We start from the raw sequence: 27348 nt of genomic DNA, 5'->3' as shown, positions 1-27348 counted from the left end.
GTTTTTTCCCCCAAAAATAGTGACAAACTATTGCAGCAATTGAAAAAAAAAAAAAAAAAAATATATATATATATATATATATATATATATATATATATATATAATGTTTGGGGTTCCAAGTAATTTTCTAGCAAAAAATATTGATTTTAACTTGACACAAGTGTCAGAAAAAGATTTAGATTTTAAGTGGTTAAACTTCCTGCATTTACAGGTTGTTAAAAACTTGTCAGACTGTCTGGATTTTTTCTTTATACAGAAGTTTATCCCTTTGATCTAATAAGAGTTAGTTACAATGCTTCATGTTAAAAACTTGGTAGACTGCCCAGATGTTTTCTTTTGACAGCTGAGTGAGCAGATAAGTCTCTCCACTTGTTATATGAAAGAATCGGCAAACTCTGCAATAGAGATGGTCAGGGGGGTTGCTTTTGTTTAATTTTTGGATGGAGTAGGGAAGGATTAGGCCTTGTTCACAGGGGCATACTACAGGGTACACCCGTGTGAGGGTCATGTTTACCAGCATGGGTGGGGGATGCAGAGGTGTTTTCCATGTATCCCTGTCATGCAATCCCATTCAAGTCAATTGGGGCGCAGCAGTTGCACAGAGACAGGCGCTGCTCCCAATTTGACATCCATGCAGATGCACGGCACCTAAGCACGGATGTGTACTGTAGTACACCCATGTGAAAGAGGCCTTAGAACCTCTGTTAGGTTTTTATTGCTGTTTGTGTATCTGTTGGGGAAATTCACCCTTTCTATTTGTCCCGGTGATCTTTGTCACCAGGGAAGAAAATTATGGCAAATTCACAATTTTACATCTCTTACAAGAACAAGAGGGGAAGGGAGCACTGCCAATGGGGACACCAGTTCTGGTGACATCTGTCTAAGTGGGGAATTCCCTTTGCTTTGTAGAGATTTCCTCTCACTTCCTGTTTCGTCTCTGGGGCAGGAAGTGAAGGGAAATGTCCCCTACAGGACACAACAAACACCGACTTAGGCCCCTTTCACACGGGACGGATCAGTAATGATCCGCCCCGTGATGATCCGCTCGCTCAGCGGGGATCGCTCCGTTGTCCCCGCTGAGCCGGCTGCGGACAGGGCGGTCTCCGCACACTGTGCAGGGACTGCCCTGTCAGCTCTCCGCTCTCCTCTATGGGGATCGGATGAGCATGGACCGTCTGTCCGTGTTCATCCGATCCGCTCTGCAGACGGATAGAAAAATAGGATTTTCCTCCGTCTGCAGAATCGGACAATTGCGGAGGCGGACAATAGCGGGTGTCTGTGGATGTTCATCCGCAGACACCCGCTATCCCATAGGGATGCATGTATGTCTGTATTGCATCCACAAACGGATGGATGAAATGCAGACATACTGTCCGCATGTGTGCATTACCTGCTCTATTCAAAATAGAAAAAAAGAAAGTTTTGGCTATAGATAAACTATAATGCAATGTATGGCCTTCAGTTTTTCATGGTTGTCTCTGTATTGGGTAAATAAGCTGCCTTGTTGTTCCTGTTAGCCATTTGAATTCTTAATCTTTATTGTATTTTGTCATCCCAGGCTACTCGCCCCCTCAGTGAATTCACATCTCTGGAGGAAAAGTCGCAGTTCCCGGGAGCCTCAGCTGTGTTTGTGGACTCTCTGGAGTTTATTCAACCCAATGTCATCTCTGGGATTCCGGTGTATCGGGTGATGGACCGACAGGGGCAGATTCTCAATGCCAGTGAAGACCCCAATGTATGTGCCAGTTTGTGTGCTTGGATGAGATTACTTTTTATTACTAGGGAGGATCTGCCATCTCCGAATAAGAGCTCAGTACACTTATGTCAAAGCAGGCATTTGTATTGGCCCTTTTCACATGTTTGGACATGGACTAAGTATGCAGAAGGGCAGCGTTAAAGAAGTATGGGCTTATGGTAAAAAATAAAAAAAATAAAAAAAAAAACCTACACGCTCCCCTCCATGCCTCAGCTATATGTAATGCTGTAGTTCTCCCACATCAGCTCTAAGCCGGTGAATTGGGTGATCACATGACTGTTGATTGCTCAGTTCTCAGTCTGCTCTGAGCGGAAAGCAGAAATTGTCAGTCACTGCTACCCACCTCTCTTTTCCAGTGCTCACTGGCGCACCAAGCTGGGGAGGTTAGGTGCCGCTGGCTCTGGTTCTTAACCACACGCTGAGATCTGGAGCCAGCTTGTCAGACAGGCAGCTGGGTGGATGCTGACAATATTGTCAGGATCCTTCCTGAGCCCGGAGTGGCTCTGCCCCATCAATAGCCCGCTATCAGCTAAGTCTGGGTCTAAAAACTCTGATTTAATTCACCCGACCAATATAATTTAAGGTACATCATCCCAAATAACTGTATATTGTATACAAACATGGAATAGGACATTAACACACAAAACACACAAAGTAAATAAATGATCTAAAAAGATATAGCTCTTTATTAGTTAGCAATTAAAAGTTAAAATATTGACACAATTAAAAGGATTGCAATGTATACATTCCATCATGTGCAAATAGCTTCAATATGAGTGTGTACCGACACCTCAACGTGTTCCAACTCATAATGAGTCTTCATCAGGAGAATGCCTATAACAGGAGAATGAAGACTGGTTGAGGTGTTATGTACCAAACACAGTAAAGTGACTTTATTTAGGTACAATGTTCCCCATTCCCTATTTGCATACGATATAACTCTGGGTCAAAGAACAAAAGTAATGCTGGCCATAGATGGATCGAAATTCATCGGATTCCGCAGGGACCAGCTGAAATTCTATCCATCTATCGCTGTTCCTGACAAAATCTAATTATCGACTTCTCTCAGACCAGCTTGTTGGAAAGTTTTCCTTCGATCAGCGATACAGCCATCGGCTGCATTCTGACAGCGGAGGAGTCACACTTACATAATAAAATAACACAGTTGGAAGAATTCCTCAATCCGCATTGCTTGTGTGGATGGTGAAATCTTTTTAGACCTTTTTTTTTAATCCGCCTGCTGGCGGATTAAAAAATAACTTGGGCGGCACAGTGGTGTTGTGATTAGCACTCTCGCCTAGCAGTAAGAAGGGTCGCTGGTTGGAATCCCAACCACGACACTACCTGCCTGGAGTTTGCATGTTCTCCCTGTGTGAGTTTCCTCCAGGTACTCCGGTTTCCACCCACACTCCAAAGACATGCTAGTATATGAATGGGGACCTTGGATTGTGGGCTCCTTGAGGGTAGGGACCAATGTGAGTGTGCAATGTACAGGGATAGGGACAATTGTAGACACTCACTCACGTTGAACTGGATGGACTGGTGTCTTTATTCAATCTTCCTAACTATGTAACTGATTCATGTATGGCCAGATTAATGCACTCCTGTGACCCCCCCCCCCCCCCCCAGAGACGTATGGCCAAACAAGCATTGGCTATACTTCTCTCTTAAATGTTTGTTCCATATATGTGACTCACCTGATAGTGAACCAATGTCCAAGATCCCCATTGCTTTACTGATCACAAAATAGTTTCTCTTCATGTCTAAAAGGAAGCACCTTTGTTACTTGTACAATTTTAGACTTGCTATACATTTTAGTAAAGATATCTCCTGTAATATGTCTCTTTTTTAAAAAAAATATTTTTTTACAATCAGCAATAAAGGTGTAATCTTCCAGTTCTGGGTAAACTTGTTCTGTTTTCACAGCTGTCCATACACTGAGATTTCTCTTGTTCAGCCCCTTGTTCATCCTAAATACCTGAACGATCTGATTGGATGCAGTCACTGTTTAGCCACAAATTCTCCACACGGTTCAGTTGATTCAGCAGAAATAGACCAAATTCAAACCATGTATGGCTAGCCTATGGCCCTGCTTTATTTTTTAGTAGATCTGGTTCGTTGCATACACAAATAGCTTGAAAGGTATGTTATACTTAACTGCTCTGTGTAATGATTTTGGTTTTGTGTAATGATTTTGCACAGAGCAGCCCTGATCCTCCTCTTCTGAGGTCCTCCGCTGGTGCTCCTGGCTCTTCCTGCCTTTCAAGTGCCCCCCCTAGCAAGCCAGTTGCTAGGGGGGTACTCGTGCAGGCTCATTGCCAAGCCCTGCTGCTTGTGTCCATAGACAGACAGTGGCGCTTTGCCCTGTCCCCCCCCCCCCCTTCCCCCGTCATAGGATTTGATTGACAGCAGTAGGAGCTATTGGCTCTTACTGCTATCAGTCTGCCCTGCGAGGAGAGAGCCACTGCTCTCGTGCAGAGCGCTGGATTGAGTTTGGGTAAGTATAAGGGGGGAGGTTAGACACAGTTTTTGTTTTTTTAACTTAAAGCGGTAGTAAAGCCTATACTGTTTTTTTTTTTTAATTTTTTTTTTTTTTTTTAAATGGGTCCCCCGGCAGCTTTAAGCCATAATGTACTAGTATGCACTGTATACTAGTACATTATGACAGACTTGCCTACAAACATAGCCCTCCAGCACCACACTCTCGCCGCTCTCCCTCATCCCTGGCAGTTTTCATCTTTGCCCGGTCTTTCTTCCGGGCTTGCGACCTTCGGCAGCTTGATTGGCTGTGCCAGGGCGATGTCACATTACTCGCTGACAGATAGGGGGGAGATTTATGACCTGAGTCCCTTCTGTTATATAAACCCTACCTGTCAGCAAGTTTTGTTACAGCTGACTTTACTACCGCTATAATGCAGAGAATGCATTAAGGTAAAACATCTTAAGATTTTAGAACCACTTTAAAGTGGTTGTAAACCCTTACAACACACTTTGACCTACAGGTAAGCCTAGATTAAGGCTTACCTGTAGGTCCAAGAAATATCTTCCTAACCTACACAGTTTAGGAGATGTTTGCCGAAAGACAGGCACCGCTGTCTACGGCGCATGCGCTGTAGACAGCGGCACGCAGGCGCCCTGAGCGCGGCACCGACGAAGATGCCGCGCGTGTCGGCTCCCGTGCGCATCCGCGGGAGTGACGTCATCGCGGCTTTGCCGAATGACAGCGGCGGAGCAGCGAGACCCCACCGAGAAGATGGATGCGCTGGACTACAGAGGGACAGCGGTGACATCGCTGGCTCCTGTGTCAGGTAAGTGACACATAATGGACTACTATGCGATGCATAGTAGTCCATTATGCTTTACCTTTGCAGGGAATGAAAGAGGAAGTAAACTCATCAGGGTTTACTTCCTCTTTAAGGAGTACATTTTAATAAGTAACCAGTTACAATGTTTGTTCTTATTCCTTCTTCCAGATCCCTAAAGAGCAAGTACTTAAGTTCTACCACACTATGACCCTACTCAACACTATGGATAGGATCCTGTATGAGTCTCAAAGACAGGTACGTAATTCTTTAGCTTGCATTAGGTGGAGACCATACCATAGCTACCTTATAGCGGCCTTGTGTATGTGTTACCACACAGTGGGAGGGACAAACCCCTATAGTTCCCCTCTACGTGATCCTGCAATGGGCTGAACAGACTTCATGTATCCCTTTTTGTTATGTGTCACCTTGCAATGGGAAGGGTAGACTGCATTTTTCATAGCTCTGTCCTGTCTCTCACCCTGCACAGAGAGAGTAGACTCCATGTGTTATATCTGCCTTATATCTACTTTCTTTCTGTCACTTTGCTGTAAGAGGGACAGAATCCATGTTTCATAGCTCACTTCTGTCTGTCATCCTGCAGTGGGAGAGACAGACTCCAATGGGGGTTGATTTACTAAAACTGTAGAGTGCAAAATCGAATGCAGTTCTGTATAGAAATCAATCAGCTTCCAGGTTTTATTGTCAAAGCTTAATTAAACAAGCTGAAACTAGAAGCTGATTGGTTAACATACACAGTTGCACAAGATTCTGAGTGCTCCAGTTTTAGTAAATCCCCCCCCCCCCCCCCCCACCATGTCTCACAGTGCTGTTCTGTTTGTGTCATCCTGCAGTGGAAGGGAGGGACTCCATGTCTGATAACTGTCCTCTTCCTGTGTCACCCTGCATTGAGACTGACAGACTGCATATATCATAGCGGTCCTCTTCCTGTGTCACCCACCAGTGAGATTGACAGACCGCCATGTGTCATAGCTCCCTTCTGTCTATAACTAACAAAATGGCGGCAGTCTGCACACAGACACAGACACAGACTCCCTGTTGCATGAGTGTGAATAGAATGGGTAAAAGATGGCTTCTGCTCCTGTTCTCCACCTGTAGAGAACTCCTCCTCAGAGGCATTTCACCCTTTTTGGGGCTTAATCATACCGGTTTCTGTCTGTGTCACCCTGCAGTGACAGGTACAGGCTCCATGTCTGCTAGCTCCCTTCCATCTGTGTCACCATGTTGTAGAAATACTTGTACTGGTGAAATCAAATTTTCTTATGTACCAGGGAAGAATTTCATTCTACATGACAAATTATGGTGAGGAGGGCACACATGTGGGCAGCGCAGCAGCTCTTAATGACACAGACTTGGTATTTGGACAGTATCGAGAGGCAGGTGAGCTACAATTTCTAAATGTGCAATTAAATTAAAACATATAATGTGTATTCATCTTGTAACCAGTTTTCCTGTATGTTTGTTTCTAGGAGTCCTGATGTACAGGGGGTATCCTCTGGAGCTCTTCATGGCACAATGCTATGCTAATGCCTTAGACCCTGGCAAGGGGCGGCAAATGCCTGTACATTATGGCTGTAAAGAACGGAATTTCGTTACCATCTCTTCTCCATTAGCAACACAGATACCACAAGGTAAATTTAAGTGGAAGGAAAGGCTTTCTTTAAATTAACTTCCTGCAATCAGTTAAACCATATACATATATGTAAAAGGTTTAAAAGATGTTTGTTTCCACCTCTTTTCTTTCACCTCATCCCACCATCCTTAGGCATATTTGCAGCCTAAATGTAAACATTTCCTTGCTGAGAGTGCATGCTCCCAGTACAGTTGCCTACCAAGTTCTTATACTTGAGATCGCAAGCTTTCCAGTCATGTGACCCCTGTGACAGCCAATCACAGCGGTCACATGATCCAAATGTCCACCTCTGCCTCACGGCATCTAGAAGCTCTTAAAGGGCCAGGTGGCGTCAGGGAGGTGTTTAAAAAACATTGATGTCACATGGGCGCAAGTTTATACAGGTAAGGCGGCTTGTGAGCATAACTGTTTCCTTCTAGTGGCATAATTTCCAGATATGAAGTGCCTCACTGGTGGGTGTGAACATGGAGGGCTAGATGGTGCTGGGCAGGACAAGCTGGGGACAAGGCTGAGAGAAGCTATGGTGTGCTGCTTAGGCTGACCATACATTTTTCCTTAAGATTTTCCAAAACCATATATTAGATTAAACCTTAAGGCTCCTTTCACACTAAGACGTTTTTCAGGCGCTACATCGCTAAAAATAACGCCTGAAAAAAGCGGCTTCTTTCACACTGGAGCGGTGTGCTAGCAGGACGATAAAAAAAAGTCCTGCTAGCAGCATCTTTGAAATGGTGTATTCACCGCTCCTACCCATTTAAATAAATGGGGCAGCGTGGCTATACCGCCGGCAAAGCAGTGGTGCTTTGCGGGCGGTTTTAACCCTTTTTTGGCCGCTAGCGGGGGTTCATTCAACATTCATTCAACAAATCTCCAAGCAGTTCTATCGCCCAGGAAGAAACTCCTTTATTTACTGGTTCAACATTACAGTTTATAATTATTAAAGTAGAACTATGGGCAAAACATTTGTTTTCATTTTTGAATAGAGCAAGGGAGGGTTATAACCCATCAAGTTTTTTTTGTTTTTTTTGCCATCTGTCTCCCATTGGGGAGATTTCCCTTCACTTCCTGTCTCATAGCCAAACAGGAAGTGAGAGAAATCCTTGCAAATTAAGAAGATCCCTTGGGATCCCAGGTCACCCTAACTATTGTTCCCATTGGAAGATTTCACCTCTATTACTTTTTTGGGTACAACCCAAAACTTGTTGTTTTTCTTTTACTTTCACTTTCAATGATAATGGTAAACAGGACAAATAGAGAGGGTGAATCTCCTTAACCACTTGACTACAGGGCACTTAAACCCCCTTCCTAACCAGACCAATTTTCAGCTTTCGGTGCTCTCACACTTTGAATGACAATTACTCAGTAATGCGACACTGTACCCATATGACATTTTTGTCCTTTTTTTCACACAAATAGAGCTTTCTTTTGGTGATATTTAATCACCGCTGGGTTTTTTATTTTTTGCGCTTTAAATCAAAAAAGACTTAAAATTTGATAAAAAATAAATATAATATATTTCTGTTCAAATTTATTGGTGAGTATTGGCAGAGTACGGGCACTGAGCAGCGATGTGGGCACTACAGATCTAGCCCACATCGCGGCTACAAACGATCTCTCCCAGCACAATGTACAGATCAGTACAGATAGGGGAGGGAGGAACTGGCGTCATGACATGATGGCGGTTTGTTTACAAGTGATCGCTCTGTCAAATGACGGGGCGATCACTTGGTAAACGGCCGCTACCAGCGGGCATTTACCGTGATCTGTGATGAGCCGGGTCTTCAGGACCCGGCGGTCGCGGATATTTCTGGGCAAGAGCAACATTCTGGGAGGACGTCCATGGACACCCTCCCAGAATAAGCCGACCGTGCTTTAGCCGTCTTTCGGCTATGGCCCAGTCGGCAAGTGGTTAAAGTTGTAAAGGCAGAAGGTTTTTTATCTTTAAAGTATAAATGCAACATCATTTTTATTTTATTTTTTCTTCATTTTTGATAGAGGGATGGATTAGAACTCTTGTCTGTTGTTGCTGTCTGTGCCCCCATTAAGGAGATTCACCCTCTCTCGTTGCCCTGTTTACTTACCATTATCAGTGAAAGTGAAAGTGAAAGTAAAAGAAAATCCCAAACTTTGGAAAAGTAACAGAGGGTCAATCTTCCAGTGGGAATACTAGTTCTGGTGAGCTCGGAGTTTACAAAGCAGTGGCACCATTGGCTCCTACTGCTGTCAATCAAAGCCAGTTGGCCAATCAGGAGAGAGAGGGGGTGGGGCAGAATGTTGAATAGACATGCAGAGCAGTGGCTCGGCTGCCCCCATAGTAAACTGCTTGCTGTGGGCACACTAGACAGGAGGGAGGGACCTGATAAGAAGAAAATCGAGGCTGATCTGTGCAAAAACACTACACAGAGCAGGTAATTATAACATGTTTGTTACTTTTAAAGAAAAAATAAATTAGACTTTAGTATCTCTTTAACACAGTCTGCAATTAAAACTGACTGGGGGTCTAAAACTTCTATCTAAAACTTCTATCTCTAGCTAAAACAAAAAGTGTTGCCTTTATTTGTACTTTAAAGGGATTGTAAAGGTTCATGTTTTTTTCACTTTAATGCATCCTATGCATTAAGGTGAAAAAACACCTGGCAGTGACCGGCCCCCCAGCCCCCCCATTTTACTTACCTGAGCCCCGAATTTCCCTCGGCGGAGACGCACTGTCCTTCTCTACACGGGGTCCAGGCTCTTGATTGGATAGATTGATAGTAGCGCAGCCATTGGCTCCCGCTGCTGTCAATCAAATACAATGACGCGGGGGGGGTGGGGCCGAGTCCGGCATTCGTATCTATGGACGCCGAATGCTGGACTTAGGAGCGCACCTGCAAGGTAACCCCACCAGGAGAGCGCTTCTCCTAATACAGGGAGGAGCTACCGTCAGGGGACCCCAGAATAGGATGATCAGGCCACTCTGTGCAAAATGAGCTGCACAGTGGAGGTAAGTATGACATGTTTGTTATTTTAAATTAAATAAAACAAAGCTTTACAATCACTTTCAATCCAAAAGCAAAAACTTAATATTTTGCAGCTTATCATTCATTAGATGTGATGATTGCATTAGTTTACGTTTTTAGCCTATTTTTCCAACAACGGCTATGGTAATCTTGGGGGAGGGAAGTGTTAGTTACACTAGCAGATTTAGATACACTAACAAATTGAACTCCAGCCAACACTTCATCAATCAGTTCCAGCACACTTTTTTTTTTCCTTTTGGGATAAAGGTTTTACATATATACAGTATCTCACAAAGGTGAGTACACCCCTCACATTTTTATAAATATTTTACTTTATCTTTTCATGTGACAACACTGAAGAAATGACACTTTGCTACAATGTAAAGTAGTGAGTGTACAGCTTGTATAACAGTGTAAATTTGCTGTCCCCTCAAAATAACTCAACACACAGCCATTAATGTCTAAACTGCAGGCAACAAAAGCGAGTGCATCCCTAAGTGAAAATGCCCAAATTGGGCACAATTAGCCATTTTCCCTTTCCAGTGTCATGTGAATCATTTAGTGTTAGAAGGTCTCGGGTGTGAATGAGGAGCAGGTGTGTTAAATTTGGTGTTTTCGCTCTCACTCTGTCATACTAGTCACTGGAAGTTCAATATGGCCCCTCATGGCAAAGAACTCTCTGAGGATTTGAAAAAAAAGAATTGTTGCTCTACATAAAGATGGCATAGGTTATAAGAAGATTGCTAAGACTCTGAAACTGAGCTGCAGAACGGTGGCCACGACCATACAGTGGTCTAACAGGACAAGTTCCACTCAAAACAGGCCTTGCCACTACTTTACATTGTAGCAAAGTGTAATTTCTTGAGTGTTGTCACATGAAAAGATATAATAACATTTTTACAAAAATGTGAGGGGGTGTACTCACTTTTGTGAAATATTGTAAATAAAAGCTGATCATTATAAGCACCCCTGTCAGTGGTAAATAGATTTTCTCTTTCCTATGCTACATCTGCAAGAGAGCTTGTTCTTTTGAAAAACAGACTTACTGGCCAGATCAACAGGTAAAAATAATGAAAAGAAAAAATGAAAGGGGTTGTAAACCTTCAAGGTTTTTCACCTCAATGCATTCTATACATTGAGGTGAAAAACCTCCTGTAAAGCTGCACCCCCCCCCCCCGACCCCTTGTTTTACTTACCTGTACTCCCTCTATCGCGACCCGAGGACGAGCACACCAGCAAAAGCTGGTATCTCAGGTCTAGATTGGATGGATTGATAGCAGTGCAGCCATTGGCTCCCGCTGCTGTCAATCCAATCCAGTGACTCCGGGGCGAGGGCGAGTCATACATTCAGCTGCTATGGACGCCGAATGAATGACTCAGGAGCGCGCTCGCAAGGTAACCCCCCGGGAGAGTGCTTCTTCCTAGGGGGTTATCTAATGCTGGGAGGAGCCGCCGAGGGACCCCAGAAGAGGATGTTCGGGGCCACTCTGCAAAACGAGCTGCACGGTGGAGGTAAGTATGATATGTTTGTTATTTATTTAAAAAAAGAAAAGTAGCTTTAATGTCACTTTAAAAGGAAAAATAGTGCAGCCATCATATCTAAGAATTGGTAACCTGCAAAATAATGTTTTCTGTGGGGTTTAATAACTGCTGCTTTAAATTTCCTGTTCCATCTGCTTGCTTACTGGACAGTACAGTATATTGATGCTCTTGCATTGTTCAGTGAACAGACTGGAAGTGGTCCAGCGACAAAGGAAGCTGCAATGCTGATCCAGGAAATATATATGTGTCCTGGCTGCTTGTGCAGTGTGGCAGAGGTGTGAAAATAGCAAGTTCGGTTGAACGGATTTACTAGCTCATTGGCTAGTAAATGTGCACATAAATTTATGTCAGTTGTATATTTAGCAGCTTTTTGAGTTTTGTTTAAAACCTGTCATCCCCCCCCCCCCCCCCCCACCCCCACCTCATATTTTTGTTGCCATCATTCTGTACCGCACATACTAGCTTTCCTGATGTACAGTATATATTAATTTCCTATGATGTTTTCCTTATAGCTGTGGGTGCAGCATATGCCATAAAACGTGAAAATGTAGATCGCGTTGTCATTTGCTACTTCGGGGAAGGTGCGGCAAGTGAAGGAGACGCCCATGCTGCTTTTAACTTTTCTGCCACGTTGGAGTGTCCAGTGATCTTCTTCTGTAGGAATAATGGATATGCCATATCCACCCCGACCTCTGAGCAGTACCGCGGGGATGGCATTGGTGAGTCTTACATGAGGACCACACTGTACACCTGGGTCAGAATTAGATATATTGAATGATTTCATTGACTTTATTTGATAGTTACTTTTTCTGGTTGTTGTGCTGTTAGCTGATCCTATGGGGTTAATTCACCAAGAGATAAATCCTGCATGTATTTCTTTATCGTACATCATAGGACACAGAGTCTCAAGTAATTACTTGGTGGGTTATAGGCCTACCTTCAGGTGTTGACACTGGTATAACCAATACAGGAAGTTGACTCCCCTATATAACCCCTCTTTCCAGGAACATTCAGTTTTTTCGCCAGTGTCTAAGGTGTTGGTCACGAGTGAAGAAGTGCTCTGCGGAGCTCCAGGAGGGATCCATGCTGGATTTAAAGAAACCTCCACAATCAGATCCATCCTCGCCACTGAGGCCATAGGATGGTACCTGGACCTCATTGCAAGAACTAGGTTTTGCCTGTAATGCTTCTTTGAGAGCTGGACCCTAGGAACCAGGACGCTTTTTGGCCTTGCTACATTTCCTAAAGTTGTCCTGAGGGCTGCTATACAAGGCCCAAAGGAGCGGAACCCCTTTTAAAAGGGCCCCAGTCTTTGAGCGTGTTTAAACGCATCCCACCGTGATGGGTGAAAGTTGGATCTGTCTGTTAAATCAGCAGTATCCTACAGCGAGGACAAGGTAAGGGAAGAAGCTTTGCTTTTTCCTTCAATATACCTTATATGCCTTTTATAAATGTCTATTCTATAAGGAGTAACTTACACTACCTATGATGTGTTTTAGTGCAGCTCTGTCTCAGAACATGTGTGCTTCTTACTATAGATCTTGTGGGATTTGGTAAAAAAATACAGCAGTTGCTAATACAGAGAGGTGTATAAACTTCTATATGGGCGGTGGCTGATTGGTTGATGCAGCTGCTTTAGCTGCATGGTTTAATTACAAACCAGCACTTCCACCTAGTAACATTGGGAAAAGCCCTGTGCTTCTGTGGTTTAAAAAAAACGATAAATCTGCTGATGGAACCCTCCCCTCTTCCCCTCCCCCCTTGTAGAGGTGTATAGTACGTTCACCTTACTTTGTATTGGCCATCAGGGTCCCTAGCAGGGCCTGAGGACGCAGAGGGGCATGTCCGCAAGATCACGTGGCGCTGTGTATGGATGTAACGTCCACACACACAGCACTTGCCGCATAGCTGAGGGGAAGCTCTGAGGATGCCAATCAGGTTCCACCTGAGGCTTTATATCACAGACACTCTCATTTAAGAAAGACTTTTTAACTAAAGAGAGGCAGTCTGTCACACTAAGAGACACCGGGGCGCTGGGCACGCAAGGGTGTAAACAGGCATTTCCAGACAGATTGTTAGTAGCAAAAGAACTTTTATTTTGTGTGTACCTCTGCTTGTGCTTTGCACTATGTCTTCCAGACCTACTGTAAAGGTACCTAAGGTGTCACAGATAAAAAAAAAAAAATAAACAAAAGAGCTGCGCCAAATAATATAAATCAAAAAACCATACAATTATAAAGAAAAGTCCATTGAAAATTTTATGTTATCCAAAAAAGGAAGACGATCGCACCACAGTGATTCCACACCTCCTTATCACTATAGTGTCCCACCACCGACAAAATAGTGCGCTTACCAGACGGTAAAGGCACAAGGAGCGTTTAGAGTACCAAGCCACCGACAGCTCCTCGCCTCTACCAGACACTTTATCCTTTATCCCTCAGGAACGAACGATCCATACACTGTAGCCGCTCCACATTCTCATAAGTAACCCAGTTTCACGTTCGTAATATAAAAAGAAAAGAAGCCTCCCATAGTGTAAAATACCTCAATGCTTTTTTAATTAGTAGAAATACACTTACATAAAAACGAACGTTTTCCGCATGTAAAAACAAGCCGGCCGGCAAAAAATGAGAGCCTGTCCTCCTCTCGTAACACGTGGTGACGTCACAGCGTGCCCTGTCCCCTGGGAAACTGAGTTGCTTATGAGAATGTGGAGCGGCTACAGTGTATGGATCGTTCATTCCTGAGGGATAAAGGATAAAGTGTCTGGTAGAGGCGAGGAGCTGTCTGTGGCTTGGTACTCTAAACGCTCCTTGTGCTTTTACCGTCTGGTAAGCGCACTATTTTGTCGGTGGTGGGACACTTTAGTGATAAGGAGGTGTGGAATCACTGTGGTGCGATCGTCTTCCTTTTTTGGATAACATAAAGTTTCCATGGACTTTTCTTTATAATTGTATGGTTTTTTGATTTATATTATTTGGCGCAGCTCTTTTGTTTATTTTTTATCTATGTTTATGTGTGTGTGTATCCCACTGTGGAGCAGCAGCCTTATACCCTGTGAAACATTCATTTGTAAAAAGTTTTTTGGACTATTTCTATTTATTTCTAAGATTAATTTCTTGGATATTTATCTGAGAAAAATATTATTTTCTTGCTTGATAAAGAAATTTTCCTTTTTTGGGGGTTTCAGCGCGGTTTTATTTTCTTTTGTTAACCTAAGGTGTCACCCCCCCCCCCCCCCCCAGCCGCTGGGAATCCCAGTTATGCCTCCATACTGTCTTCCTCTTCTGAGAGATCAGACATGGCAAGCCAGGGTGAGTCATTTGAAGCTAGCGGTGGTGCAACTGCTTCACACACTTCAGCCCCTGTAGATGCATTTTCCTCTGCCTTGCAAGGCTTAGAAGGAAGATTAGCGGCTTTAATCGCATCCTCCATCTAGTGTAATAGGAAGGGTCCTAGATCCCCCCTCCCCCATCTTAGACTCTTTACAGTCAGTGGAGGGTCCAAGAGAATTATGGGGACAGGATGGGGTATTGCTCTCAGATGATCGGGAGGAAAGACATGCGATTATTTCTCTGCGGAGGAAACAATACTTGAAGTTCCCAAGGATCCCTACTTCACAATCTGAAGTACAGAGGCTTGCAAACATGGTTCGCTCTACTTGCATGCTACCCCTAACAGAGGTAGCTGAAGGGCTGGTCTCTTCCTTGGGTTCTTTGAAGCCTTTACAGCCTTTGCATGCGTTTCCCGTCCACACATTACTAAAAAAGCTTATTTATACCGAATGGGATCATCCGGATAAGCATTTTTTCCCTTTCAAAGAGACTCGCAAAGCTCTATCCTATGGAAGAAAGATTCACTAAAAGATGGAAAGTTCCAGCAGTTGACGCTGCGATTTATTTTATTTATTTATTTATTTTTTTTCTACCCAGTGGACAATGCGCTTATGCTTAAAGATCCAACAGATAAGAATTTGGAAGGTCTGTTAAAATCCTTTTTTTCTTAGCAGGTACTGTTGCTCAGCCTGCAATTGCAGCTATAGGCATCTGTCAGTCCTTAAAGGACCAGTTCACAGATACTCTCAGATGAGCTCCCTGCACAACAAGCACAGGAACTGGCCGAGCTACCTAAAGCATTATGCTTTGCTGTAGACGCTATGAAGGATTCTATTCGCCAGGCATCACGCCTTGCATTTGTACTTGTACATATGCGAAGGATCCTTTGCTTAAAGGGTTGGTCAGCTGAGACGCCTTGTAAGAACCTTCTAACTAGTTTCCCCTTTAAGGGAGAACGATTATTTGGCGATAGTTTGGATAAATACATTCAAACAATTTCCAGCGGAAATGGTACTCTTTTGCCAGTCAAAAGAAAATATAAGCGTCTTTCATTTAAACTGTTCGGCCTCTGCCATCAGACCAGGCATAAAGGAAGACCTGGGGCTACAAGTCTGCAAAGCAGAATAAAAGACCTCCTTATGAAGAGGCAATCTCCCCTCACCAAGGTGGGGGGAAGACTTCTGATGTACTCAGAAGTCTGGCAAAGGGAGATTCAGGACAAATGGACTCTCTCCACAGTGTCCCTAGGATACAAGCTAGAGCTTTGAGAGTTTCCAGCATCTCGTTTTCTGAGATCAAACATTCCCAAGGATCCAGGGAAAAGGCAATCCCTGTTGCAAGCATTAGACCGATTATTGGCTCAAGGGGTGATCAGACAGATTCCCAAACAAGAACAAGGTTTGAGGTTTTACTCAAACCTAATTACGGTGCAAAGCCAAATGGGGATATCAGACCAAGTCTAGATCTACGTAATCTAAATCGGTTCCTGAAAATCCGCTCCATTTGCATGGAGTCAATCAAGTCAGTCGTTTCCATTCTGCAAGGAGAGAAACTTCTGGCGTCCATCGACATCAGAGATGCATAGCTGCTTGTCCATAGAGGTGAATCAGATTCTAACTTGGACAGAAGAGAATGTCCCATGCCTATCTGCAGTTTTCATTCCGGGAGTAGAGAATTGGCAGGTGGACTATCTAAGTCGCCAGCAGTTATTCCCAGGAGAATGGTCTCTTCACCCCAAGGTGTTTCAGGCTGTTTGCCAAAGATGGGGGGACTCCGGACGTAAACCTTCTAGCGTCCAGATTCAACACTAAGCTAGTCAACTTTGCATCCAGGACAGAGGACCCACTCGCATACGGAACAGATGCGTTGACTACCACATGGGATCAGTTTTTACTGATCTATGCACTTTTCCCCGATTCAGTTGCTACCTCAAGTTCTTTGCAGGATCAAGCTGGAAAGAAAATCTGTAATACTCATAGCACCAGCATGGCCCAGAAGGTCATGGTAGGCAGAGATCGTAAGGATGGCAGTGGAGGGTCCAGGGGTCTTCCCACTAAGGCCAGACCTGCTATCTCAGGGGCTGATATTCCATCCTACTTTACGAATGCTAAATGTAACGGCTTGGCTATTGAGACCCACATTCTGAATAAACGTGGGCTTTCCAGGTCAGTTATCTCTACGTTGATTAATGCTAGGAAGCCAGCTTCTAGAGCTATATATTATAGAGCCTGGAAAGCTTATGTTTCCTGGTGTGAGTCCAAGGGTTGGTACCCTCGGAGATATATCATAGGCAGAATTCTTAACTTTCTACAATTAAGCGTAGAGATGAAGTTGGCCCTGAGTACTATTAAGGGCCAAGTCTCAGCCTTATCAATTGTAATTTCAAAGACTGCTTGCTATGCATTCTTTAGTCCAGGGTTTCATGCAAGGAGTGCTGCTGATTAATCCGCCAGTTAAATCGCTCTTAAGCCCTTGGGACTTAAATTTACTTTTGTCAGTGTTGCAAAAACAGCCATTCGAACCGTTGCAGCATGTTCCCTTAGTCTTTCTGACTAGGAAGCTGATATTTTCGTTTGCTATATCCTCAGCAAGGAAGATTTCAGAATTGGCTGCTCTTTCTTGTAAGGAGTCCTATTTGATTATTCATGAGGACAGAGTGGTGTTACACCCTCGTCCAGGTTTTTTGCCAAAAGTGGTTTCAGGCTTTCATCTGAATGAAGATATTGTCCTGCCACGGTTTTTTCCCAAGACCTTGTTCCAGGGAAGAAAGGTCACTACATTGTCTTGATGTAGTGAGAACAGTGAAAATGTATTTAAGAAAACTGCTCCGATTCGTAAGACTCATGTCTTATTTCTTCTGCCAGAGGGTCCTAAGAAGGGACAGGCAGCGTCAAAATCCACTGTTGCTAAGTGCATTTGGCAAGTTATAATTCAAACTTATGATTTAAAGGGAAAGATTCCCCCTTTTCAAGTTAAGGTGCACTCTACCAGAGCGGTTGGTACTTCTTGGGCAGACTCTGTGTCCTATGATGTACGATAAAGAAAATAGGATTTTTAAAACGGCTTACCTGTAAAATCCTTTTCTTGGAGTACATCATAGGACACAGAGCTCCCGTCCCTCTGTTTTATGGGGTGAGAGTATATTACTTATATTGCTTGGCTACAAAAACTGAGTGCTCCTGGAAGGAGGAGGGGTTATATAGGGGAGTCAACTTCCTGTATTGGTTATACCAGTGTCAACACTTGAAGGTAGGCCTACTATAACCCACCAAGTAATTACTTAAGACTCTGTGTCCTATGATGTACTCCAAGAAAAGGATTTTACAGGTAAGCTGTTTTAAGAATCCTATTTTAAACTACCTCATGATGGTATCTCAAAAGCAGTCAATTCATATTATTGTGATATATATCAATTACATTTTGCGTTATTTTTTTTATTTTTTTTATTTTTTTCACAATTTCTTTTTTTTTTTTACATGCTCACACATGGGCTCAAATGTCAGATGGCATTGGCCAGTTCAATAGAAACTAGCCGACATTCGGCCCATTTGTGCTGCAGCCGGTCTGACAGAATGACTGAAATAGGTCTGCCGATTGGCTCCCGATCGGCGCTCTTAGCCAGTGGCTGACCCAAGTTTTTTGACAGGGGGGTGTCCCCCTGTCAGAACACAATAGCACAGCAGGGGAGATCACTGTACTAACTTAGGATTGTTAGTAGTGCAGCTCCTCTGGCGCTGTCAGTTTTTTTTTTTTTTTTTTTTTTTCAGCTCTGCTGGGTTGAATGAAAGAAAAAACGATTAGTGTGTCCTAGGCTTAAAGTGGATGTAAACCTTTGCATATACCCAGTGAAGGGAATAGCTTTTTATGATACACAGAGTTGAAACAAATCCTCCTACATAAGTTTTACCTGTATATGTGCTGTCTTTCCCTTTCTACACTCTTTGGAAAGTGCAGATTGTGTTAAAAATCTTTCTCAAACCGCCTTTCAGGACAACCTTGGAGAGCGCAGCTCCGCCCATTTTCCAGGAAACACATGCAGCCTTTAAATCCAATCCATCCATTTTTCTTTTGCAGTGACCATCCCCACCCCCCCAGTATGGGCCGCCGGGGGTGTTCCAGAGTCCCCAGTCTCTCCAGCTCAGAGGTTTTAAGGGCCCACAGGATGCACGGCGTCTGTGTGCCTGGGGTCTGGTGGCCAGGCGGGTGCCGCTGCTGGTCAGTGGTGTGTCCCGCATGTCGGTTCTGGGTTCTGGCCGATGGGTGACGTCATATCCGGTGCCGCAACTTCCTGCGGGGTCATTTCGCTAGTGGTTCCCAGCACCTGGAACGCAGAGGCTAGGGGGCGGGTCCGTAGACCGGTGCTTCCAGTTCCGGCCCTCGATGATGCCGAAACTGGGAAAATTCCAAAACCCAAGAGTTTCTCAGTATCCCGCTGCGTTCTCTGCCAAAGATGGAGGAGAGACCGACAGCTATGGTGGAAGCAGGCGCCCCAAGCATCGGTTAGGCCCAGGTAAGAGGGGTACAGTGGTGCCTTTATTCTGATCCATATGGGCTTATGTTTTGCTGAAGGATGCAATGGATAAAATAGCAGACTCCCTTCTGAAAAAGCATGGGATTCCACATCAGCCAGCCTCAAACCCGCTATGGCTTCCACAGTTGTCACAAAGAACCTTGAATGTTGGGTAGAGAAATTGAAAAGCCACGTAGAGGCAGGCACATCACGGAAAGATCTTTTGGAGTCCTTTCCATTGATACTGAAGGCAGTAAAGTACATGGCTGATGCATCTGCTGAATAAGTTAAGTTGTCAGCACTGGTGAATTCAGCCAGACGTGCTGCCTGGCTAAAAACTTGGTCTGGTGACACCGCTTCCACGATTTAAGCTATGCGGCTTACCTTTCTCTTCTTTTTGGTGTGGACCTTGGACAGGACAGCCGACAAGAAATGGGCTTTCCCTTCCAAGAAGATAAAACCGATCAAAAATTACTTTAGTGCTGTTGAACAGTCCCACAAAAATAGGGTACACGACCACAAGAGCCGCTGGGTCTTCCAAAGGAGTAAGGGAAGAGGAGGAGTTCTCTTCAGATCTCCCCCAGACCAGCCCCCTAAAAACAAATGAGTCTTACTCCAGTAGGGGGAAGATTGTCTGCCTTTCACCTACAGTGGAACATAAACAACTACAAGCCTGTTTGTGAAAAAATGTCATCTCCCAGGGATACAGTCTGGAGTTTTAAGAGCCACCCCTGAGCAGATTCTTTTACGGGCCTGCCAAGGGATCAGGAAAAAGCTTCTGCAATGATGAGCCTGCAGCAGGATCTGATTTAACAAGAAGTGATTATCCAGGTCCCAAAAAGTCAGGAAGGCCGAGGCTTCTCTTCCCATATATTCCTGGTGAAGAAGCCTTAGGGGGAAGTATCGGTTGATTCTGAACTTAAAGCTCCTAGATCTAAGGGACGCCTATTTACATGTCCCGATAACTCGGGCTTCTCAATGCTTTCTATGTCTGGCCCTCAACTTGGGGACCTCAGTCTGGCATCTCCAATTCAGAGCTCTGCCATTTGGACTTTCATCCTCCCCTAGAATCTTTACAAAGATAATGGCAGAAGCTCTGGAACCTCCTGAAGCTGAGAGGGATTTCAGTCATCCCATATCTGGACTACCTGTTTTTTGCAGACTCCAAAGGACAAGTCTTGACAAATCTCTAGGTGTCTCAGGCTCACCTCAAGGACTTAAGGTGGCTCTTGAATTTAGAAAAATCGAATCTAGAGCCCACGCAGGAGATGAAGTTACATAGTAAGGTTGAATAAGACACCAGTCCATCCAGTTCAACCTGAGTGAGTGTCTACAATTGTCCCTATTCCAGTACATTACACACTCTCATCGGTCCCTACCCTCAAAGAGCCCACAATCCAAGGTCCCCATTCATATACTAGGGCCAATTTGGGACAGAAGCCAATTAACCTACCTACACAGCCATAATATGTGTATGTCAATGATGTATGTGCTTGTAAGAGTGTCGGGACCCTACGGGGAAAAGGACCTCGCAAAGCCACAGATGGACACTGGTGGCAAGAAAGTGCCTTGAGGCGATTCAGTTCACATAGGTAGCGCTATACAAGTCATTCATTCATTCATTCATGTGAATAGATCAGTTCTCTGCTTATCTACCTCTAAGCTCCCTACTCGACACAAATTTCCAGTTGCTGTTATCTCGTGTCGGAGAACTTGTCGGAAGTGACTCTGCTAATAACAGAGGACTGGAGCAGCAGACAGAGCTTTGGAGAGAGATAAGAAAACACTATAGATATTTGTGCTTGGGTCACCTTTCATGAATGGGGTTTGCAACCACTTTATAGTGATATTTTTTTCATTTAAAAATAACAAACATGTTATACTTATCTGCGCTGTCTAGTGGTTTTGCACAGAGCAGCCCAGATGCTCCTGTTCTCGGGTCCCTCGCTGCCACTCTTGGCCCCTCCCTCCTGCCGAGTGCCCCCACACTGGAGTTTTTTTTTTTTCTTAATCTTTTCTATTACCTTTCCTGCTGGGTTGTCTTCAGAAAACATGCACCCAGTGAACCCAGCATTGTCTGATGTAATCTGCATCTCCACTTCTGTATGCCAGGTCCTATGATCTCATCTTCTCATTCATCATCAGGAGACTGGCTGTCTCTTCTTGGTTCTTGCAGCCACCCCTTCATGATGCACTGCAGCACATACACAATGCGCATCCCAGGCGGCTTCAGGCAGAAAGGCTAGGCGAGAAAGTGAGAAGCAAAGGGTGCATTCCAAGAAAAAAGTGCAGTGAGGTGTGTGTTGATTGAGCATTACCTGGTCTGCAGTTTTGCACCGACTCTGAGAAATAAAGACACAGGCAGGAGAAGTTCATTGATAGCAGCCAGAATGATAAATTTGACCGGTATCCTGTGTGCCCCCTCCTTCCCCCATCTTGTTCTGTTCTGTTCTGAATGTTCTTATTTAATAACCGTGTACGTTAAAGTTTATTCTATTATTGCAGCTGCCCGAGGTCCTGGTTATGGAATCATGTCTATTCGAGTGGACGGAAATGATGTCTTTGCCGTGTACAATGCGACCAAAGAGGCAAGACGCAGAGCAGTAGCAGAGAACCAGCCATTCCTCATAGAGGCTATGACGTACAGGTAATTTAGGAATGTACTAGATATGTGGGAGGAATGGTTCTCCAGGGAACAGTACTGATCCTTATGCCATTGTTATTAAAGGATTGGACATCACAGCACCAGCGATGACAGTTCTGCCTACCGGTCAGTGGATGAAGTCAACTACTGGGACAAGCAGGATCACCCCATTTCTCGGCTTCGTCACTACATGGGGCACAAGGGCTGGTGGGATGAGGATCAGGAGAAAATATGGAGGAAAAAGTCCCGCAAACTGGTGAGTTGGTCTATATTAATCGTCACTGCCACACCCAGACTGCCGCTGTCCCACCATTTAGTAGCTGGTTCTTTCCTGGAGAGCTGGAAGTGGAACAGTAGTGGATGGAGAGTGGGAGCAGAAGCTAGCAGAGTTAACTTATCGGGTTAACCACCAGGTGATTGGTTGCTAGGATGCGGAGCAGTTCTAGCAACCAATTTGCTTGTTAATATGAAATGTTCATTCGGGCTGCAGCTTCTACTTCTACCCTTTGTCCAGAGCTGTCCTGCCTCCAGCTCTCTGCTCTGCAGAACACATTTCCAAAGGTAAGAGTGTATGGGGGCAGAGCTGCACGGAGGCTGTGGTGTGAAGTGGGGGGCAGAGCTGCAGAGGGTGTAAAGTGAGAGATAGCTGCGGGGGGCAGAGCTGCAGGGGTTGTGCAGTAGGGAGCAGAGCTCTGGGGGGGGGGGGGGGGGTATGAAGGTGGGGGGACAAAGCTTCAGAGGGGCGGGGGGGGGGTGAAGTGGGGGGCAGAGCTGCAAGGGAGGTTTGAAGTAGGGGGCAGAGCTGCGGGGGTCTGTAATGTGTAAAGTGAGGGCAGAGCTGCCAGGGAGGAGAGGGGGTCGTGGTGTGAAGTATGGGGACAGAGCTGTGGGGATTTGTGATGTGAAGGGGTAGACAGAGGACACGGTGGGGGGAGGTAGGTAGGAGAATGTGTAGGGGAGCAGAAGACATTATTTGGGGGGGGGCTGGGGGTGAGCAAAGAATGTGAAGACACTGCTGTGAAGGGGAGACTGTCGTATAAGAGGAGTGGGGCTGTGATGCGAAGGACCTTGCACAAATATGTGGTTTGGACTTCTGCTGGAAGAAAATTTTAGTGATCGGATCTCTATAAATTTTAATTCAATACCCCTGGCCTATATATACTGTGTGTGCACACACACTAACTTTCTAAGTGAGCTAAAGCCCAATGGCATTAAACTAACACTATCACCTGCCACCTACCTGTTTTTTTTTTGCATATGTGTACATAGCAGTGCACATTTGTGTGTTTTATAGGTGATCCTGCTGCACTACATTCTTCTTTTTTTTTTTTTTTTTTTTTTTATTCTTCACAAATGTTTGCTGGCTTTTAAAAAAAAAAATGAAAAAAAAATTTCTGCACTCAAACCAGAATAACCATTTTTCCTCTCCTAATGAAGGGAACAGCTACAGATCACTGTGGTACCTTTGAGAGGCTAAAAACAGCCATACATGGACCGAAATTCGGCTGGTTCAGCAGGGACCAGTTGTACTTCGATCCATGTATGCTATCGATCAGCTTGTATACAACCTGCCTGTCAGGCTACCTGTTGTCAGAACACAATACCACAGTGGAAGAGATTCCACCTTCAAAGTGTGGATGTGTTAATTGGATTTTTTTTTTTTTTTTTTTTTGTACAACCCACTGGTTGAACAAAAAAAAAAATGACCAGTGTATGGCTGCCTATGGCAGTGATTAGGTAAAAGATTGCTTTTCATGCAAGACACCGGAAATTAACTGGGGTTAACGTAGAACTATAGGCAAAATTTCTTCTTTTTTTTTTTTTTTTGGATAGATGTCAGATTTTTGTTTCCATTCCAGAGATTTACAATGTTTTGCCTTTATTTGTACTTTAAGGCTTGAAAGCCCACTTTTACTGCAGTTTTACTATGGCAGGTTGGCTCCGCTGCACAAAATCACGTTATACTACCTGATCTCACGGGGCTTGCATACGCCACGAGTTTTGTGAGTCGGATCACTGGTCCCGCGGACTCTATGTGCGTGGTGATACCCGCGAGCGTCTCACGGAGAGGAAGAATAGGGAGATGCTAATGTAAACAAGCATCTCCCTGTTCTGCCTAGTGACACTGTCACTGATCTCTGCTCCCCATTTCTAGTAAAAAAAAAAATTATTAATAAAAATGCCATAAAACTATCCCATATTTTGTAGACGTGATAACTTGCGCAAACCAATCAATAAACACTTATTGCATTTTTTGTTTTGTTTTTTACCAAAAATATGTAGAAGAATACGTATCGGCCTAAACTGAGGAAAAAATATTGCTTTTTTTTTTTTTTTTTCAAAATTGTCACTCCTTTTTTTTTTTTTTTTTGTTTATAGCGCAAAAAATAAAAACTGCAGAGTTGATCAAATTTCACCAAAAGAAAGCTCTATTTGTGGTAAAAAAAAAAAGGGTCGTCAATTTTGTTTGGGAGCCACGTCTCACGACCGCGCAATTGTCAGCTAAAGCGATGCAGTGCCGAATTGCAAAAAGTGCTCTGATCTTTGGCCAGCCAAATCCTCTGGGGCTGAAGTGTTTAAAGTAAATATGTGATAAGAGAAATAGATACTGCCATTGTTTACTTTTTAAAGCAGTAGTAAACCCGCTGAGTTTTTTTTTTTTTTCCTGACCTGCAAGGGAAAAGGCATAATGAGCTAGTATGTACCGCATACTAACTCATGAAATACTTGCCTTAGAACGAGGCCCCGACATCTCGCCCGATCCAGGCTGAGGGAGCTGACATGTTCCCTCGGCGTGTCTTCCGGGTATCGCGGCTCCGGTGCTGTGAGTGGCCGGAGCCGCGATATCGTCACTCCCGTGCATGCGCACGGGAGATTCCTTTCCGGCAGGGTCCGGCGTCTGCCGGACTTTCAGCCAAGAATCCCCTGTGCGCATACGCCGCTGCAGTCAGCGGCCCATTGCGAGGGGAATTTTTTTTTACCTACAGGTAAGCCTTGTTATAGGCTTACCTGTAGGTAAAAGTTGTAAAAAAGACTATACAACCACTTTAAAGTACAGGCTCTGGAACCGTTATCTGATCCTTCTCTAATGAGCGACTGCACTGGAACTAGAACATTAGATAATTAAGTCCCCTAATTTCTCCTGGAGATGTTTAAAAGAGAACCTTAAAGAGGAAGTAAACCCTGATGAGTTTACTTCCTCTTTCATTCCCTGCAAAGGTAAAGCATAATGGTCACTTACCTGACACGGGAGCAGGCAAAGTCACCGCTGTCCCCTGTAGTCCGGCGCATCCATCTTCTCAGTGGGTCTCGCTGCTCCGCCGCTGTCATCCAGCGAAGCCGCGATGACGTTGCCCATGTGCACGGGAGCCGCCACTCGCGGCCGCACTCAGTGCGCCTGCGCGCCACTGTCTATGGCGCATGCGGTGCCTGTCTTTCGGGAAATATCTCCTAAACCGTGTAGGTTTAGGAGATATTTCTTTGACCTACAGGTAAGCCTTAATCTAGGCTTACCTTTTAGGTCAAAGTTGGTTGTAAGTGTTTACAACCACTTTAAAATCTGTTTTACAGAAAAAGACTTCCCTGGGCCCCCTGTGGCGGGTTCTATGATCAAATGTGTAGGTATTGGTCATGTGATCCTAGCTGAAGAGGCTCCAGGAACTGACATTCAGGCCCAAAATCTGATACTTCCTTCTAACAGACCTGTTGTGATCAGTGGCCAAGAATTTGGTCACATGACTTGATGCCATTGAGCAGCCTTTTTTTCAGGGTTTCTTTTTTACCATCTGTTAATCTGAAAGGCAGGAGTGCTATGGAAAGGGATTGCTTCTTCACTATAGGGTGGCAAGGTAATATGGTTGTAGTATTGGAGTTAGCGATATTTAGCTACTAACCAGGTGCCAATGGAGTATGGAGGCTCTTTTGCTGCAGAGTTTAGCATGTTTGCATCCCTATACCCATGACAGCAATGCATTTTTTTTTTTTTTTTGTGCAGGTGATGGAAGCTTTTGAAGAGGCTGAACGTAAACGCAAGCCCAAACTCGAATATCTTTTCAGTGATGTCTATGCTGAGATGCCACAACATATAAAAAAACAGGAAGAGTCCCTTGGGAAACATCTGAAGTTGTATGGGGAGCATTATCCTCTGGACAGCTATGAGAAATAACAAGACCATAGACCTACCTGTATAATTACTGTTACTCTAAGATTTCTGTAAGGAGGTAGCACAACACTCCGGACCATGTCACCTCCTCAGGGCTGCCCATTCCACCTGTTCGTTTTTTATGGAAGCTGTATATAAAGGTACATGGGGTGTGGACTGCTTTTAATATAATTAGGTATTTGGAGGTGGAAAGACTCTGAGCCGTGTCTGACAGTTGGAGAGAGAAGACCTGCTGCTCTGTGTAACCCATAGTACTGAAGAACTAATGGTGGAGGTGAAGTACTAAATATCTAACGGTGGAGGAACTGTAAGAACTTTGCTGTGAATAAATGTCTTACAGTGCTTGTGTGTTCTTTGCTTTCAAGCCCAGCTTGGTTATTTTATTGTTCACAACTGGTATATGGTATGTGTCACTCTTGACTAGAGGTCAACCGATATGGGTTTTTCCTCTGGCCGATACCGATATTTAGAAATCGGCACGGCCGATATATGATGGCAAATTTTTTATTTTTTTTTGGGCCGATACGTTAGGCCGATTCCACACCCCCCCATCTCATAAAATCTAACAGTTAGACACCATTCACACTGGGGCATTTTTCAGGTGCTTTTGGGGTAAAAATAGCACCTGTGAAGTGCCTGCAAAACAATAAGGCGGTGCGCTGGCAGGACGTTAAAAAAATAAAAAGTCCTGCAAGCAGCATCTTTGGAGTGGTTTATACCGCTCCTCCACCACTCCTGCCCATTGAAATGAATGGGCACCGCTGCCAAAGCACCTGCAATGCGATTTGGCAACAGCGCTTCACAGGCACATTTAACCCCTTCCTCGGCCACTAGCTGGATTATAAGTGTCCCGCTAGCAGCCTAATAGCGATGGTAAAATGACGGTAAAGCGCCGCTAAAACTGCCAGCATTTTACCGTCAACGCCTGCCCGCTCCAGTGTGAGAGCAGCCTTAAGTGATACAGAAAATGTATTACATTTTAACATTTATTAAACAAAACAAACATCCAATCAGTTCACTTGTATGTATAAGGCCTCATGCACACGAGACGCAGTTAAACGCGTGTTCGGATGCAGTTGGACACTTTTTTTCAACTGCCCCTGAACTCATTCAATGTTGTCCATGCACACAGTCTCGTTATTTGCCGTTTTTATGCAGTTGCGTTTAACCTTGTTTTTCCAGAAGCAAAAAAATGGGTTCAGACGCAAAAATTTCCACGTTTCAGACGCAAAACGCGGCACCCGCGTTTAGCCGCGTTTGTGTTTTATATGCGTTTTTAAAGGAACCCAATTTTTTGGACCTGAAAACTCAGAAATATGATCGGAGAATGACATTTTGTGACCCGAATTTGGGTGCCCATATCTTGGGGCCAATTATTGCCAGGAACCCCAAGTTTGGTATGCAAACACTGTGGATCTAGCACTACAACATATCCAAATTTGGG

At 44.4% G+C, this 27348-nt stretch overlaps 1 protein-coding gene across 1 annotated transcript in view; it reads left to right on the top strand.

Moving 5' to 3' along the window:
* BCKDHA (branched chain keto acid dehydrogenase E1 subunit alpha) overlaps positions 1-26246 on the top strand; it is a 36226-nt gene extending 9980 nt beyond the window's left edge. The window contains exons 2-9 of the mRNA XM_077481030.1: positions 1559-1735; positions 5230-5316; positions 6351-6459; positions 6549-6710; positions 11766-11972; positions 21604-21745; positions 21827-21998; positions 25737-26246. Coding sequence (XP_077337156.1) covers positions 1559-1735; positions 5230-5316; positions 6351-6459; positions 6549-6710; positions 11766-11972; positions 21604-21745; positions 21827-21998; positions 25737-25907 — 1227 coding nt within the window. The 3' untranslated portion in view covers positions 25908-26246. The remainder of the gene's footprint in view (positions 1-1558; positions 1736-5229; positions 5317-6350; positions 6460-6548; positions 6711-11765; positions 11973-21603; positions 21746-21826; positions 21999-25736) is intronic.
* Positions 26247-27348: the final 1102 nt, after the last annotated feature.

This window comes from Lithobates pipiens, unplaced genomic scaffold (assembly GCF_037356315.1).
Source record: "Lithobates pipiens isolate NorthernLeopardFrog02 unplaced genomic scaffold, aLitPip1_a1.2 Scaffold_1, whole genome shotgun sequence".
Taxonomy (NCBI): Eukaryota; Metazoa; Chordata; class Amphibia; order Anura; family Ranidae; genus Lithobates; species Lithobates pipiens.
Note: the sequence above shows the minus strand (reverse complement) of the source record. Positions and strands in the feature narration are given on the sequence as shown.